Here is a 15,990-nt window from a genome sequence, read left to right as displayed (position 1 = left end):
TTGAGGTGAAGAGAGAGCCAGACTCTTCTTGGCTGCACATCGTGGGTGAACAAGAGAGACAGAGGACACAACCCAGGGCACAGGACATTCCAATGAGATGCAAGGATGTTATTTGTTTTCAAACTCTGAACAGATTTCCCAGAGAGGCCATGGAACTTTCAATCTTGAAAATACTAAAAAAGCCATGAGCAACCTGCTCTAATTGGACCTGTTTTGCACAGAACATTGGACTTGCAACCCCCAGGGGTGCAGTTCTGTACAAACAGCTGCTTGAGGCCAGGATTTCCTCAAAGCCTCCAGAGGCAATACCAGCTTACAGCAGTATCTGTACCTCCACTGCTCTTCTCACCTCCCAGTGCATTTTTTCTTCAGCTTGGCTGGCACTAATGCAAATGGAACAGTGAAGTGATCCAGATTAAAAAGAAGTTTGGAAAAAAACAAACAAAAAAACCAACCAACCAAACGAACAAAAAGAAACCCCAAAAAACCCCAAACCAAACTAAAACAACAACAACAAAAAACCCCAAAAAACCAACCAAGCAAGTTTTCTTAAGTGACTGAACAACTAAACTGCCCTGAGATCATTCAGGCTGTGCTGCCCAAGCTGTTGTATAAAACACACTGTGGCAGAGGTTCAAAACGAGTATTGACCAGGGAAAGACCTCAAGATCACTTATCCAAAAATATTGTCTGCCAGTGATCACTGTTAAAATTTTTACTATTTCAGAAATTCTCCTGTTTTAATAAATTTAGTTTTATCTTCTTCTGTCATTTATACTAATGAAGCATTATTCTGCCAACACAACCATAGAGAAATAGAGTAACACAAATACTGACTTCCTAAAGTGGTCAGTACCAACTCTATACTAATAAACATAAAAATAACTTCAGCACCATTAAGGGACTAATATCACAGAATTACAGTGGGGAAATTTGTTGCAAAGATTCCCAGGCTACCACTAATTCAGTTTAGCCCAAGAGAGAAAAAGGTTTCTGTAGCTTCTGATTTCTTCTTATTGAATAATAAATAGTACAATATAATAATATATGCTGAAGAGATCATACGCATGTAGTACTTCAGCTGTGCAAACTAGGTGCATTCATTATTGTTACAGTGAAAACTATTAAAAAATACATAAACAGGCAGGAGCCCCTAATCTGAATTTGATTGATAGATCTCCACTGGATCTCATTTTCTCCTCTCCTCTGTTTCTTCTGAGGATCAGTGATAAGTATAAAATTATCATGGAAGTTTAAATTTCTCGGAATTCTTGTTTGGGGAATGCTCAGTGGTTTACAACTTGTCCTCTCTAGGCATGCATGCATCAAAACAAATCCCCAAACCTGTTCAAGAGTAAATAATATTTTGAAAACCATTAATAAGGAAATTACATGTTTCAAGGAAGGCTTGGGTATTAAAGAAGGAAACTATTAGGTGTCATACTCTCCTTCCTTCCCCCTGTTATTATTGTAATTGATTTAGATGTCAATCTACACAAGTAATCAGAAACACTCATGCTGTCTTCTCAATATAAAGTTATTGGCTTCTTGGCACTCAAGCTGTTTCCTCTAAATGCCTCCCCATGTCCTAGATAAGACAGACATCTTCAGTGTTTTTTGATTCTCCAACATCTGCCTATATAACTATTGATAGGTTAACCTAAACTGCCTATAAACCCACATAATCTGCTACTGGCTGCATTATGTTCTCTCTTTGTAACCAGACAATATTTTCTGTATTATCCTATACTAAATATTACAATTAACCTAGACTTTTGTAGTCCTAAACAGTAGCTTTACATCAGTTTAGTTTAAAACCTTTCATGAAGCCTGAGATCACTCTTTCTACATTTGTGGACAAAGCATACACCTGGCAATACGATAGAACCAATTCAAACTGGGGGGAGGAGGGGCAGAGAAGGGAGTTGTTGCGGATTAAAGCATAATTTAATACAGAGAAGCACGAGCTAATACTGGCTTTTTCCACTTTTCAGCAACTGTTTCATTAGTCCGTGCCAGGATAACAATACACCAGTAACAGTATTTGTTCCACTTACAGGTGGCACACTCAACACTTTTAATGACACAGTCCCATGGCTGTTGCACATTTCCAACACCTCTGTGAAATTGGTGCCCTGTTTTGGGAAGAGGTTTCTGCTCCCTCGCCCATACTCTGGTTAACTGCAGCAAACCAGACACATGACTAGGCTGGAAGTGTATAAGGTGCTATCAAGGGGATGCAGCTGACAACCACAATGAGATACAGGTGCCCATTCCTTCTGACCCAGTCACTTGAGAGGAATACAGTAAGACTGGACGACACATCAATGGGTCTTAGGGCATCTTTTAAGATGTTTTCAACTTAACAGGGGTGCCAGAATCAGATCTGAAAATCCATCTCTGTATATCCCATCACACAGTTACTTAGCACTGGCTGCTTCTGCCATTTTCAGCAAAGCTTATGATCTAGCTGCATATTGTTACTTGTTCAAGACACAAGGGTCCCTGTGTCAGAGCTGCTGAAAGACTCCCTCTGGTCAGCGACCTGCTGCAACAGCTCATTATTAACATCCCAATGTATTCCAGAGCAACCTGCAAGGCGAGTTGGGATAGTCACTATCCAGTGGGTAAAAAGGCAGCAAGGTCTTCCACACCTTTTCAGTGTCTTGGGCTTCTTGCCAAGTCTTCAAGACTACAGCTTTAACCACTGCAGTCTCTCTATAAATCTTCATGAGCAGGGAGGATCTTTCCAACAGGTCAGGCAGCAAAAGACTAAAATTCTTCTCAGAAACCTCATTAATGCCCCTTACCCCATCCCCACAACTGTCTGCTACAGTTAGTTTCAAAGTCTTGCAAGTCAGAAGCTGTTTCCTCAAGCTCTGTGCAGCACTTGGCTTTCCCCTCTAAGCACAGAGGATAAACACAGTCCCTGCAGTGTCCTGTCATTGTCTTGAGGACTGTCACAAGGCTGAATCCTCCCTGACAGCCAGCACCACTGATAGTGGAATGTACGTAACCTTCTGGGTGTCCCATGGGGATCCTCCAGTATTTCTGCTGCTCTTTGCTGTACTTACTCCAGCTGCCAACAGCAGTAGCCATCGTGTTGCTGCCAGTGCCAGATGTGCACCTAAGACCATACTTCAGTCAGCTGCTTCTTTAGGAAGGTGACCTACTTTGAAAACCCTAAAAAAAAATCTCAAGTATTTCCATTGCTGGCAATACTTATTTCAGACATGGGCACTTCAGAGTCCCTGAAAGCCAGGACTAGAAACTTTTCCTACCGAGATGCTGAAGCACCCTGCTTGCTCCCGTATGTCAAGGTCTGTTTGGTTTTTTGCTTGTCTGCTCCCTCCAGAGGCCAAGCACGCAAAGGTATTTAGCTGATCATCTTCCTCAGCCAGCAGAAAAATTCATTAGTTTAACCAGAAAGAAAAGCAGGGCTGATTAAGGAATACAGGTGCTGGTGACAGAAGGGACTCCTACACCATCACAGCCTAGGCACACAATACAAGCCGTCCACTTCTGCAAGAGGGAAAAAGGAGTGCTTAAAAAACACAGTGAGAGGGCTTCAAAAGAGAATTTACTGCTAAGCAAGTGATGCAGTTAAGAGGCCCCAAGTCTCTGTCAGCTTCTGCTGAAGCTTTCCTTCCTTGAGCTGGCAGCCTGGATATAAATAAAACTGCTGTGCAAGTGTCCTCTCTACAGACACAGAAAACCCATGAAGAACAGCTCATAGGTCAGACCACACAGTCTCATCTGTGCATTTTCTGAAAGTATTTTTTGTCCCACTAAACTAGTTGCAATTACTAAATGAAGGTACTCAGAGTTTTCAGTTGGCCTCTTTATTTGGTTGTCATTGCATTTTATAATCACAATGCTGAGGTCTGGTGTGAAATCTGATGGGCAAGATAAGAGCACAAGCTATAACCTGAATTAATCAATGGGAACTCTGACTCTTGCTTGCTGTGATTAAAAATGTAATGAAGCCAAGGCATCCTCCCTTACTTCTTCCCTCTCCTTCTCCAAAAGAAGAGGCAATCACAGCCTGAGAAATAAATTCTGAAGACTCATTTTTGCAATAAAATGAGAAGGCATGCCAACAGCTACCTGCAGAAAAGCCAGCCATGGGTCTTCAGTTTGAAGGGACAAATAAAGCTGCACTCACACTACTACAAAATTATTTCAGATAAAACTTCCCTCTTCCCACACATCTTCCCAAAAGCTACACTTAAGTCTTCTTCTCCATGAAGCAGTCAACCTACCTATAGGATACCACAGTGTCCACAGATGAAAAGCTAGGTTTGAGTCCTCCAGGGAACCATAGGATAACTCAAGTCCCTTGATATTCAGTAACACCAAATAATTATGGATTAGATTGGAGCTTGCTCAACAGCAGGAACATTCGACACCCCAATTCAGGGGGTGTAAGCAGGACTTACCTTATGGCCAGAGGGCCTCAGGGAGCAGCAGTCCCAGCATCATTTCACACCTAGAGATGCCACCAGTCCTACCAGTTTATCATGAAGAACCTGGTTGAGAGTGTGACCGGACACCACAAGGAGCAACCTGCCAGCCTTGGTCATCAGCTCACTGCCATTCATGGACATCACCCAGAGGACAGAGCAACCCCTGTGCCAGCCTAACCTCTGCAGGTTATATCTGTACCCTAATTTAGTGTGTGTGTATAATATGGTACCATATATGAGATATATGGCATGTATCACACATCTGTATGGCACTAGCACACACTACCACAGACGTGCATGCTGGCACAGGCAGAGCACAGTCATGACACAACCTATCAGCAGTGACAAATAAATGGCAGAGCTCAGCAGTCATGGGTTACCAGCTCCTCCTCTTGAGAAGGGAACAAGAGGTTGTTTCTCATACGCTTTTTTCCAGTTGCTGTCTCTGGACTGTATCTGCTAAGGATTAGGGTGGAAAAGCATTAGGGCTGTCCAAGCAAATGCACAGCTGCCCCTATTGTAAGCTGTCTGACCTATTGTAAGGTGAACAGACAAAACTTGAAAAAATGGACAAAAATAATTTTTCAAAATGTTAATCACAGAGAAAACCTCGCAGTGGGAAACAGAGAACAAACACAAAGTTTATATTTTAGTTGTGGGAGGTAAATTTTTGAATCCCTGCTTTCAATTTTGCACTCTAGGTAAGAAGCCAGCAGCAGTTCCCACAGTTAAACAAGAATTATTAAAAATTTATCTAGGAAATACTTTTACAGATGGTGTACCTTTCATAGCTTTAGAGTCAGCAACCTTGCAATCCTCTAGCTGGCAGCTGCTGTTCTAGCACTGTTCTCTGCATGTAGATGTGGGAAAGACAGCTTCTTGTGCAAGCTGTTTTTCCAGCCCCAAAGAAAAAAGAGGCAAGAGGGATGATATAAAGCTACCTAGATTGGACTGTGAAGGGAGCTTTAGCGGAGGATAGAGAAACAAGGTGACCAAGGGCACTCAAGAAGGCAATACAGCCCAGCTTATGAGTAGAAACCTAACAGTGTTAAGCTGGTGCACTAATAAGAAATTAATAGTTAAATAAGAAATTTCCTTAAAATCTGCAGTTTAGGTTGAGCCATAAAGACTGGGAGCAATAAAGACTGGAAGGAACCTCAGGGCAAACCACAACCGATTCTGACAGGAACAGTTTCATCTTTGACCCACAGCTGAAGTCTGTGTTGTACTAGAGAACTGTAGACTCCCTACAGCAGCAGTGTGTACCTGTGTTTCCCCTTACCACTGACCATGCATTTACATTTCACATACGAAGATCAGTTCTGGCAAGCACAGTTCCCATACTATCTGAATCTTCAGTATACATTCCCTGCAATTTAACCACTAACCTTCCTGCTAATACAACTGAAAGGACAAGACACCTTCTACACTTAGATCTCAAGAACTTCAAGAGCTTCTAACCATTTTCAGAGCTGCTTATAGCCTTCTGAATACAACAAGGAAACCAATGAGCTTGGGAGTGGTTTATAAGCCTTATTCTGAAACATTACACCATTTATGTTCCTTCACAATTGAACCTCACAGGCATACAAAGACAGTAAATTGATATATTTAAGATCAGTCGAGTATGAATGCTGTACTGGTAGTATCTTTCCCTCAATATTTAGCAAGTTTTTACAACAAATAGTTAAAATCCATGAAATATTTGGCAAAATTACTTAATACTAAGACAACGTTATTCCTAGAGCAGGGTACCTGATCCATGTAAGGAAAAGAGACACTGAAATGAAAGTAAAAAGTAAAATAAAATAAATTTTTACAAAAGCTCTGGATGTTTAAATTTTCCTTAAAAAACAAAGCAAAGAAGCCACTCCATATTTAAAGCCATTTTGTTTTTATCTATTGGGGTAGTCACTTTACATCATACCAAAAAGACTGTATAAGGAATACAAGTGTCAAGAATCAGATCTTTATGGCACAAAAGGAATTTTTCCATTAACCTGCTTTCAGAGTTGTTAAATACATTATTAAGACAAAGACACTAAGGCTACCACAAAATAATATTTGCATGATGACGTTAGTCTTTATTCACTTTCTCAACTGACTCCTCCTGTCTGAAGGTGGAGAAGAATCTTTCCAGTAGTTTGTTTCACTGATTTATTCTGAGTGAAAAGATTCTTTCTACTTTTGACACAAATTTATTTTCTTATTTATATTGTTACTCAAAGTTCACATCAGCTTTTATGTTGCACCTTACAATGTATGGAACTTCAGATTAAAATAAAACTCTAGTCTTAACATAACCTTTTATATAATGTAAAAATATTCTACATGTTTAACATATCAAGAATGTTAAGCATTTACTTTGGGGAAAACCTATTCTATGCATTTTTCAGTACAAACCCAACTGGGAATGTTTTGCATTCGTGTATCCCTGTTCAGTCGGGTGCCACCCAGTGTTCATCGTCTGCAGCTGCAGCTCGGCCACTGCACCAACCGCAGTTTCCAAAAAAAATCGCCAATTTGAGATGCTGCTCACTTTTCATCTTTACTCCTCTCCCACCCCTCCCTCCACTATGGGAAATTTATATCTTTGAAATAATGAGTGTTTTTAGTTATCAAAATCAGTATAAAAATAGCAGCATGCTACTAGATGCGAAAAGCAGATTCATCATGCATTGTGAGTTTAAATGCAGATTTCTGCCTTCCTCTTACATTATCAAAATCTTTTTTAAAGTTAACATCAAGGCAAGGGGTATAAGGACAGACACTGCATAGTATGATTCGATACTAATCTGAACTGGGTTATTTTCCTTTAATCAAAATCCATGATAATTACAGGGTAAACGATTTTTATTTCAAAATACAAGTTTAACTGGAATTGTAGTGATGACAGCAGAATAGGGAAAAATGCAGTCTTTTACAGCCCATGTCACTGTATCTCACTTTCAGAGGTAAAAGCTCTAATTGGTGTAGAGACAAAATATTTGTGGCATGTCATTGAACCTTTGTGATAATCCAGCATTATCCATTTCTAAAGAAATATAAATACTTTAAAACAAACATTGAAAATAAATCCTTTTGATGTAACAAACTACACTCTTTACCGAGAATTTTCAGTCTTCTTAAAAGTAAGGGACTTCACCCAAAAAATAATCGAAGTATCAATGTAGAACAATCCTTGGAGGAAAAAAGTCGGAATGTAAACCTCTGTTCCAAATTAGATCTGAAAAGCAAAAACACCACACCATGTAATTCATCCAAGTGTATTTTTTATCATTTTATTATTTTTTTAAGTTACTTTTACAGTTCAACAGGAGACTTCCTGAACTTAGCACAGTCCAGGTTTTGCCTCAGATCATATCCTGTTTTCTTAACATGTGAACAATTACTCCCTGCTTTTGTCCCCACCATCCCTGTGACAATACTATGGTCATGCAGGTGAGCAATTCTGCAGAACCGCGGCATCTGCAATACAATTATACATCAACAGAACAGGAATAAATTCACCCATGATTCTCAAAAATGAAAATAAAACCAAGTTTGAGAGTCACTTCCCTAAGTAGTGACTTTCTAATCATTCTTCTGATACAAAGGAAAAAAGGAAAGGCTCCACCAAGTTCTTCCTGTTAACAATGACCTTGGAAGCTGCACTTCATTCCAGATATATGATGGTGATCCTCAGAAAGGTTACTCACATCTTTTCTTTATGTCTTTTACTTTTTTAAAGCATAATATTAATATTTCATTGAAGAGCTGACAAAAGCTTAAAAACAATCACAGATGCTCACTTAACCCCACACACAGATCCATTAATTTGCAAATTTGTCCTACAGCTACTTATCTCTTTGATGTCTTACAATAGCCTCATTATTAAAAGCATGCAGTACTAGTTTTTCTAGCTTCAATGAGCTAAATCTTCAGTAAGCTCAACCACTGACAGGCCCAAAGTGCAATTTTCAAAAGTCTGAAGAAAAATTCCTCAACATTTTGATATTTTTAAAATACTTGATCTAATGAATCATATATTGAGAACCTCAAAAAACCCAGAATAATGTAAGCATTTAAAAAGAATTAGTCATATAATCAACTCAGAGAGAGAGGACTAAAAAGATGAAGAATTAAAACATAATAGTATACTTAGAACAGTCTATCCAATTAAGTTAACTCACTGGCTCAGTGAGTTACTACTTATCCTCTCAGCCAGCTGACCCTGCACATCTCTCAGCTGTAAATTAAAGTGCATCAACTTAGAAAACATTGCACAGCAGATTCTACTTCTGCAATTTATTATAAAATCTGAGTTGTAACAATTCTACTACTATAATTTCAGAGTGTGCACAACCAATTACTACAGTTTAGTGGTAAGCCACACAAGTGACTGTGACACTCAAGATCATGGTTAACTTTAAAAAACTACTAAGATGCAGCTTCTTGTAGTTTCTATGTAAACAGAGACTTAAAGCCTTTGTTTTTTAAAAAACAAATTCCTCAATTATTTCTGCAGTTCTGATTAGACAGTGAGGCTGTTAACCCTACAGAGGAATTGGGGGGGGGGGTGTCAAGTGACTGATTTTCTTTTTCTTTGAGCACCTTCAGACTGCTCTCCATGTGTGTTTCAGCAGCATGACACCAAGTGTACCATGTGCTTAGAGGTCAGCTCGGGAATGACTGTACGACAGGAGAGAGGACAGAAAGCTGGCACATGCATGCACCACACCACTTCCTGAGGCAGTCCCTGAGGAGAAAGCTATCCTGAACACCCATGTGTTCCTTGCTGCAGAACTAACAACAGCTTAGTGCCAAAGAGGACAGCTTCAAGCATATGATAAAAATACACATTTACTACTTACATCATCAATATCTTCATCATCATCTCCAATATCATCAAACTGGATTTCATCGTCATCTCCAGGACCAAATGTGTCTGTTTCATTGATTTTAGCTATGAAGGAATTTAGAGAAGTTAAGGAGTGCACTCACACTGTGCCACGACAGACTGAGTATTCTTGTCCAGTATGAACTTCCAATTTGAAGTGAAAAGATTCTTACCATGTTCTGGAAGCTCCCCATATGCTTTCAGGCTTCTGGCTTCATCTGCATTGTATTTTAGAATAACATCAGCCTTGTTATCCTAAATAATAATTTATTAGAATGTGTTAGTCATCTCTGACTAATGCCTTTAGTCTGACTAATAGAAAAATAAAACTATTAACCTCTGCAGACTGTACTACTTACAACTGTATTATTTACAGAGGATTAACACCTACAGTATTTATAGAAGAACTTCTTGTTCTTCCATCCCCTCCAGTTCCTTTAAATGTGAAGTAAACACATTGGAATATTTTCATTTTTTCTGGGTGATAATTTAATTATCTCCAATTACAAGTAATTGACAGATTCATAGAATGGTTTGGATTGGAAGGGACCTTAAAGATCATCAACTTCCAACCCCCCTGCCATGGGCAGGGACACCTTCCACTAGACCGGGGTGCTCAATGCCCCATCCAACCTGGTGTCGAACACTGTGAGGGATGGGGCATCCACAACTTCCCTGGGAAACAAGACAAAGACAATTTGAGACAAATGAGAAATGTAGAGAACTCAACAACTTGACAAGTTCAGTTTCATGCCTTTGAAATTAACCTTTCTTCAGACCATACACATAGTGAGGTGTTTGGTGGTCAGTCAGGAAGTGTCAAAACCAAAAAATTCCTAGTTTTAAGTACTTTAATATATACAGCAAATGACAGTATCTTAAATGTTTTACAACCCTAATGCACATTTCAGAAGCAGTATCTGTCTTCAACAACTGATGACACAACACTAACATTCATGAAAGGCATTCACCTAATGAAAACGTGACAACTGTTTCCCATTACCGTTTATATTACACAAAGTTACGCTACTCCATTTTTAGAAATTTAAGTACAAACTAATTACTGATTAAGGTACAAGCCGAAACATCAAGGATCCAAAATTCTATTACCAAAAATTCTAATTATCACAATAAAATGTTTGGTACTTGACTCAATCTCTCTTTATACCACAGGATCCAAGCACCAAACAGCTACATCTGGAAAAAAAGGTCAAGCTTGATGACAATAAGCACCTTCACTCACAAAGTCTCAGGATGCAATTTAGAAGAACAAGTTGAACCAGAATTTGTCTACTCATTACAATCTTCCTGTAATACAAGGAAACTAAAAATCATGATTTAGCATAACTAAATACAAATGAAAAGTTAGACAGGAATGTCCTCACAATACCTGCTGCAATTTAACAGTAAATAAAGCTACTTGTAAGATCTCTTTATAATGGCATATTACACTGAATTTTTACCTGGTAGTCTCTTAAGCCAATCAATATAATATCAGATGTATTTATCCAGACCTGAGGGAGAAAACATATGTTACAGAAATTCAATTTCTGTTGTATAACACCAAGAACCAAACAGCACATTTAATTTAGATTTACGGAGAGACATGAAACATTTCACTACAGCCACCACCTTCATTTTCTAACCAGTAAGCTGGAAATATCCAATTTGATATTTTAACAGCAAATCCAAGGTCATAAATACTCAAGAGTTACATTATTTTTACATGTTATGGAGCTATTACAGGATAAATCAAACTTCTTTGAAGAGCTTCTAGCCAACAGGGCGGTTATTAAGCCTTAACTTCTGAGAAAACAGAAATAATGCATCAAGGCACCACTCGTGAACTCTGTGAACTGAGCTCCTCAAGGGCAAAAATTAAAGAAAAACCTGATGAAGGGGATGATGGACAAGAACAGTGAAGAGCACAAGAAAATGAACAGAGTTGTTTCTAGAAACTGTTAACCAGAAATCTGCAAAACAGAATATGCTTTTAAATGCACAGAGTGGTTCTATCCCACATCTGCTTGGTTTTTTTGGAGACTGAACTCATTTCAGCTGGAATTTCCTTTCTTTTAGACATGAGGAATAGATAAGTGGTGCTTTTTGTAGCAAGAAATTAATTCTGTAGCACTTAGTGTTTATTTAAGCACATTCCCCACTACCTTCAACAGTTTCTTGCAGGCAGCTATAGCACTGGTTACACTGATCCCACAACACGTGCATTCACTGTTCTCCAAAAAATGGAACAATCCAGAACGAAGACAGTGAATGTCTGTTTTCATTGGCAACAGACTGTCTGAGGGACCTCCTCCTTACCATACACCAGCAGAGGACAGGAAGATGTAACACCTGACAAGGCCCAGAAGGGATACCATCTGAAGATAGCAAAGTTAAGAATGCAGATACATACACCTGACATCCCTGAAGGTACAAATTTTTGCAGATTAGCTTTCAACAGAAATATTTTGGGAACTGATGAAGTGGACAACGAAAGGATGGCATTGGAGGTGTATTTTCTAAATAGTCACCAAGTTCCCCATCTGCAATTAGGAAGATTTTTATTATTTTATATACATATAATTTTCTAGAATTTGAAAAGCTAGTATTCTGTAAGCAGCCAAAAAACCTTCCCCTGAAATACACACATTGAAAGGCAGCCCTTCAACTGTGAGCTTCACCCAAAAGCCAAAGACTGCCTATTCTTGTACCAGCAATGGAAACAGAAGGACAGACTAGTTTACGATGAAAAAAAGAACTTAAGATACTAAGTGCAGTAGAAATATTCATTTTTGTAACAAGCTACATATGTAAATTTTTACAATTACATATCATGCATAATGTCACTGTTTCCTATTGCAATGCTTCAGAATTACCTTTTTTCTTAGCTTCCCTCTAATATGACATAACCTCTTCACACCATCAAAACATAATGCCTCCAGTCTTCCATTGCCTAACATCTTGATCACCTGGGCATATTCTGAAAGAGATGGTAACATACAAAAACACAGAATCATTTAGGTTGGAAAAGATCTTTAGGATCAACAAGTCCAACCGTTAACCCAGCATGGTTAAGTCCACCACTAAGCCATGTCCCAAAGTGCCACAGAGTAAAACTTTTGAACAAATCCAGCTTCAAGACACAACCAATTAACTTTTCCACTGTAACCCAAATTTGCTGTAACATTTTATCAAAAGTGAACTGCTGAGAGGAGCTTCGAGCACCCACACAGGCTGCTCAATGTATCACAGTTTTGTATCACTGTTGACATTAACATTTTCAAATACTGCTCCTTCTTGGCTGCACCCACCCTTTTGTTCCCTCTGAAATGCTTGCTACAGAAAATCTCGGAGCTATTAAGTCACACTCAGAGTCTGAAAGTTTATGACAGCATCACAGCACTTGTCCTAAAGGAGAGCATCTCAATGTCACTGAGGGAGGAGAAAGCTGCATGCCCTGTTTAGCCACCCACCGAGACTCTGAATCCCTCCTGCAGAGGTTCTGTGGAAATCACCCCACTGTCCTTGAAAGCACATAACCTGGTGTTACAGACACTGTCTGAAAGGCAACTAGCAGACTTCAGCTGAAGTCTATGAAGCACCTCTCCAACACCTGCCCTCAATATATTCACTCTTCATCTTCTCCCTCACCAAGCTGCAGAAATCACATACTGGAGAACTTCACGTAAGTTAGATACTCCAATGAGCATGAGACTGTTCATAACTGAGAATAATGTTTCATTAAGTAGATTTTGCTTGGGACATGTAAAGGATCTGAAGGATCTGAAGTTTCAGGTGTGCATAAAAATAAACCCCCTTTTCTGCTTATAACCAACACAGAATACCAGAAATTAGTTCAGTGGCACTTCTACAGGAATTTAAATCAGTACCTCTCCCATATTTCTAACAAACCAACTGATTAATTGGTTACTAGGAAAGCACTCGCATTATGTGAGCAACCACCAGAGTGTGACACACAAGACAGGGCGAGCTGAAAGGGAGGTGAGCTCAGTGTCACCAAGGGCAGGGCAGATGGGAATCCCAGTCATCATCCCCTGGCTGAACTCTCTTGTGCCTTACTTCACCTGACAACATCCCACCTACTGCTCCTGTTTTATAACTGTTAAAGACTTCCAGCCCAGGAGCCAACTGAACCAAACTATCACAGGACAGAACAGTGAGATGAGCTGCTCTGCCATGTCAGTGACTTTGGGGAGTTCAGTGAAGGATCCAAGAAAGTTAGAGTCAGTGTAAAACAGAACAGTGTAAAACAGATGCACAGACTGTGGATCCCAGGGAGAATTACTGGCAAGACTGAACCACAGCCGCTAAGCCAGCTGCTCACAGACCCTCACACGAAGCTATCAAGGGGTTTCTAGGGAATGTTTAAGTGTTGGTTTACACAGAACATTGCAGTAAGGTCAAGGAGAGAAAAACTTCATTCTTAAGTGGTGAAGCTATTGAAAATTTCCCTTTTCCTACTGTCTTTCTCTTACACTCAGTATGTCATTTGGCATGCAAATACAACCCCAATAAGAATACCTCTCTCTACTGTCACTTACAGTATGCGACTGAAAACAATGACATTGCCAGACTACAGTTAAAAACTCACCTTGCCCATCTTCTTTGAACACCAGTTCTCTTTTCTCTGATTCATTCTCATTCTTACCTCGTCGCCTGTTTTTACCTCCTTTGCCTAAATTCAAAGTGAGAATAGTAAAAAGCACGTGTTACTGTCTCTAGACACAGTGAGTGAAAAAATCAGACTTATGGAGATTTTTATGCTTGTACTCTATTACGGCTATTTTAAGTATCCCACCCAAATCTAGATTTTTGGCTTACTTTTAAGTCTAAATTTTTAGCCGAGTAGTATCAAAGTATTAAACATTTGAGTCTCCACTGTTTAAGATGTCCTGGTTGCTCTGGAGTGACAGCAGCCTTCAAAAAGGATTTTCACAAGATGGCCATTTTCAGTTTCTGTGATCCCTGTTACCAAATATCTCATAAATAATGGTGGGATAGCCTGATGCACATAATCATCAAGAGCAGATGAATAACTTCAGTTACTGTGGTGCCGAAATCCCTGAAATACTCAAGGGGAAGCTTACGCTCCAAATGAAGCTGCCCTTTTTAAAATGCACACACGTGGCAACAGGGTAAGATGCTCTTTACGAAGAGCATAAGAGCAGCTCATACCTGCCCCGCTGTTAAAATCTGCTGCTCCCTTACCCTCACGGTTTTTGCGTCTCTTTTCCCGGGTGAGAAAGAAGGGAAGCAGCAGCAGCAGCACTGCCCAGCGAGGGCACGGAGGGGCCCGGCCGCCTCCTCGGCAGGGCCGCTCCTGACAAGCGAGCCCCGGGCAGGGCTTCCCGTTCCCGACCGGGCCCCAGCGGCCTCCGACCCGCGCCCGGCAGGGGGAACCGGCCCGGGGACCCGCCGGGGTGGCCCCTCCGCCCGTGGGCTCCGGGCTCCGGCGGCACCCACGTGAGGGGCCCCCGGGCCTGCCCTGCGCGACCGTGCCCGGGCCCGGCCTCGCCGCCGCGGGCCCAGCGAAGGGAAGGGCGCCTCACCTTTATTCTTCGGCATGGCGCCGAACGCTCCGCCGCGGAGAGGCTGCGGGAGGGGCTCCGGGCGGGGGCTCCGGGCGGGGGCGGCGGTTCGGGCTCGGCGGCGGCTCCGGGCGGGACCAGCGGCGGGGCCGGGGCTGCGCGGGCTCGTGCGCTGCGCTCCGGCCGCTACGCCGAGCCGGCCACAGCGCCCCCCGCGGCCCGGCGGACTCCGGCACCGCCCAGCCGCCTGCCCGGGCCCGGCGGCCCAGCCCCGGCCTCGGGAACGGGAACGGCCTCGCCCGGGCACTGCGAGGGGCTTTGTGTGGAGTTCAGGGAAAAGGAGGAGGAGGACGAGCGGGCAGCGCGCACCCAGCCAGCCCCGGGACACCGCACAGCGCTCCGGGGGAGCGGTGTGAGTGGTAACTCCTTCCAGTACCTCCAGGGAACTTACAGGAAAGATGGGGCAAGACTGTTTACAGGAGCACTGAGTGACAAGACAAGGGGGAATAGGTTCAGATTGGAAGTAGGTTTAAGTAAGACCTTACGAAGAAATTCTTTACTGGAAAGTGAGGCACTGGCGTAGGTTGCCCAGAGAGGTCGTGGAAGCCCCAGCCCCAGAGATGTTCGAGGCAAGGCTGGATGAGGCTCCGAGCAATCTGGTCGAGTGGGAGGTGTCGCTGCCCACGGCAGGGGGATCGGAACTAGATGATTTTCAAGCTCAATTCCAACCCAAACTATTCTACGATTCTGTAAGTTAGAGGGTATGAAGCAGGAGCTGTGGTATATCGGTCCCCCTTTCTGCCTTTGCAGAGTTTCTGGAGGCTTACAAATTATCCAGTTTACTTGTAAATAAATTTTAAAATGTTTTTAGACGGACAGGATAAAGCCTTGTGTGAGCAGAGGGCCACAGCAATGCACACCTCTGATCCCAGGTGTGAATTTCACTGAGGAAATCACACGACCCTTGCCCCATGCCCATTACCAAACGTCTCTGTGTCCTCTGATGCCTTTCTTTTGGTACACTTAGCAAGACCTCTGGTTACATTCCTCACACATCCTCTATCACAATTAATGCAATTTTTTGTAGACTATGCAA

At 41.5% G+C, this 15,990-nt stretch overlaps 1 protein-coding gene across 2 annotated transcripts; it reads right to left on the bottom strand.

Moving 5' to 3' along the window:
• Window positions 1–6,339: 6,339 nt before the first annotated feature.
• EIF1AX (eukaryotic translation initiation factor 1A X-linked) lies at window positions 6,340–15,026 on the bottom strand. 2 transcript variants are annotated; one of them, XM_042036631.1, is made up of 7 exons: window positions 14,916–15,026; window positions 13,958–14,041; window positions 12,222–12,325; window positions 10,809–10,859; window positions 9,519–9,600; window positions 9,320–9,411; window positions 6,340–7,692 (listed from the first exon to the last, which is right to left on the bottom strand). In XM_042036631.1, exons 1-7 carry the CDS (start codon window positions 14,929–14,931, stop codon window positions 7,687–7,689), a joined length of 435 nt encoding a protein of 144 aa, XP_041892565.1. In that variant the 5' UTR covers window positions 14,932–15,026; the 3' UTR covers window positions 6,340–7,686. The 2 variants fall into 2 exon arrangements, with proteins under 2 accessions (XP_041892565.1, XP_041892574.1); XM_042036640.1 differs by lacking the exon at window positions 14,916–15,026 and adding an exon at window positions 14,575–14,593.
• Between the last annotated feature and the right edge of the window lie 964 nt (window positions 15,027–15,990).

This window comes from Corvus kubaryi, unplaced genomic scaffold (genome assembly GCF_017639235.1).
Source record: "Corvus kubaryi isolate FWS band 111438036 unplaced genomic scaffold, C.kubaryi_AGA036_p1.0 133, whole genome shotgun sequence".
Taxonomy (NCBI): Eukaryota; Metazoa; Chordata; class Aves; order Passeriformes; family Corvidae; genus Corvus; species Corvus kubaryi.
This window is presented reverse-complemented; position numbering and strand designations above follow the sequence as displayed.

Coding starts and splice junctions, on each gene's coding strand:
- EIF1AX (XM_042036631.1), bottom strand. Junction 10,860..12,221: donor GAGGGAAGCTAAGAAAAAAG/GTAATTCTGAAG, acceptor TTTCTCCCTCAG/GTCTGGATAAATACATCTGA. Junction 9,601..10,808: donor TTGGCTTAAGAGACTACCAG/GTAAAAATTCAG, acceptor ATTATTATTTAG/GATAACAAGGCTGATGTTAT.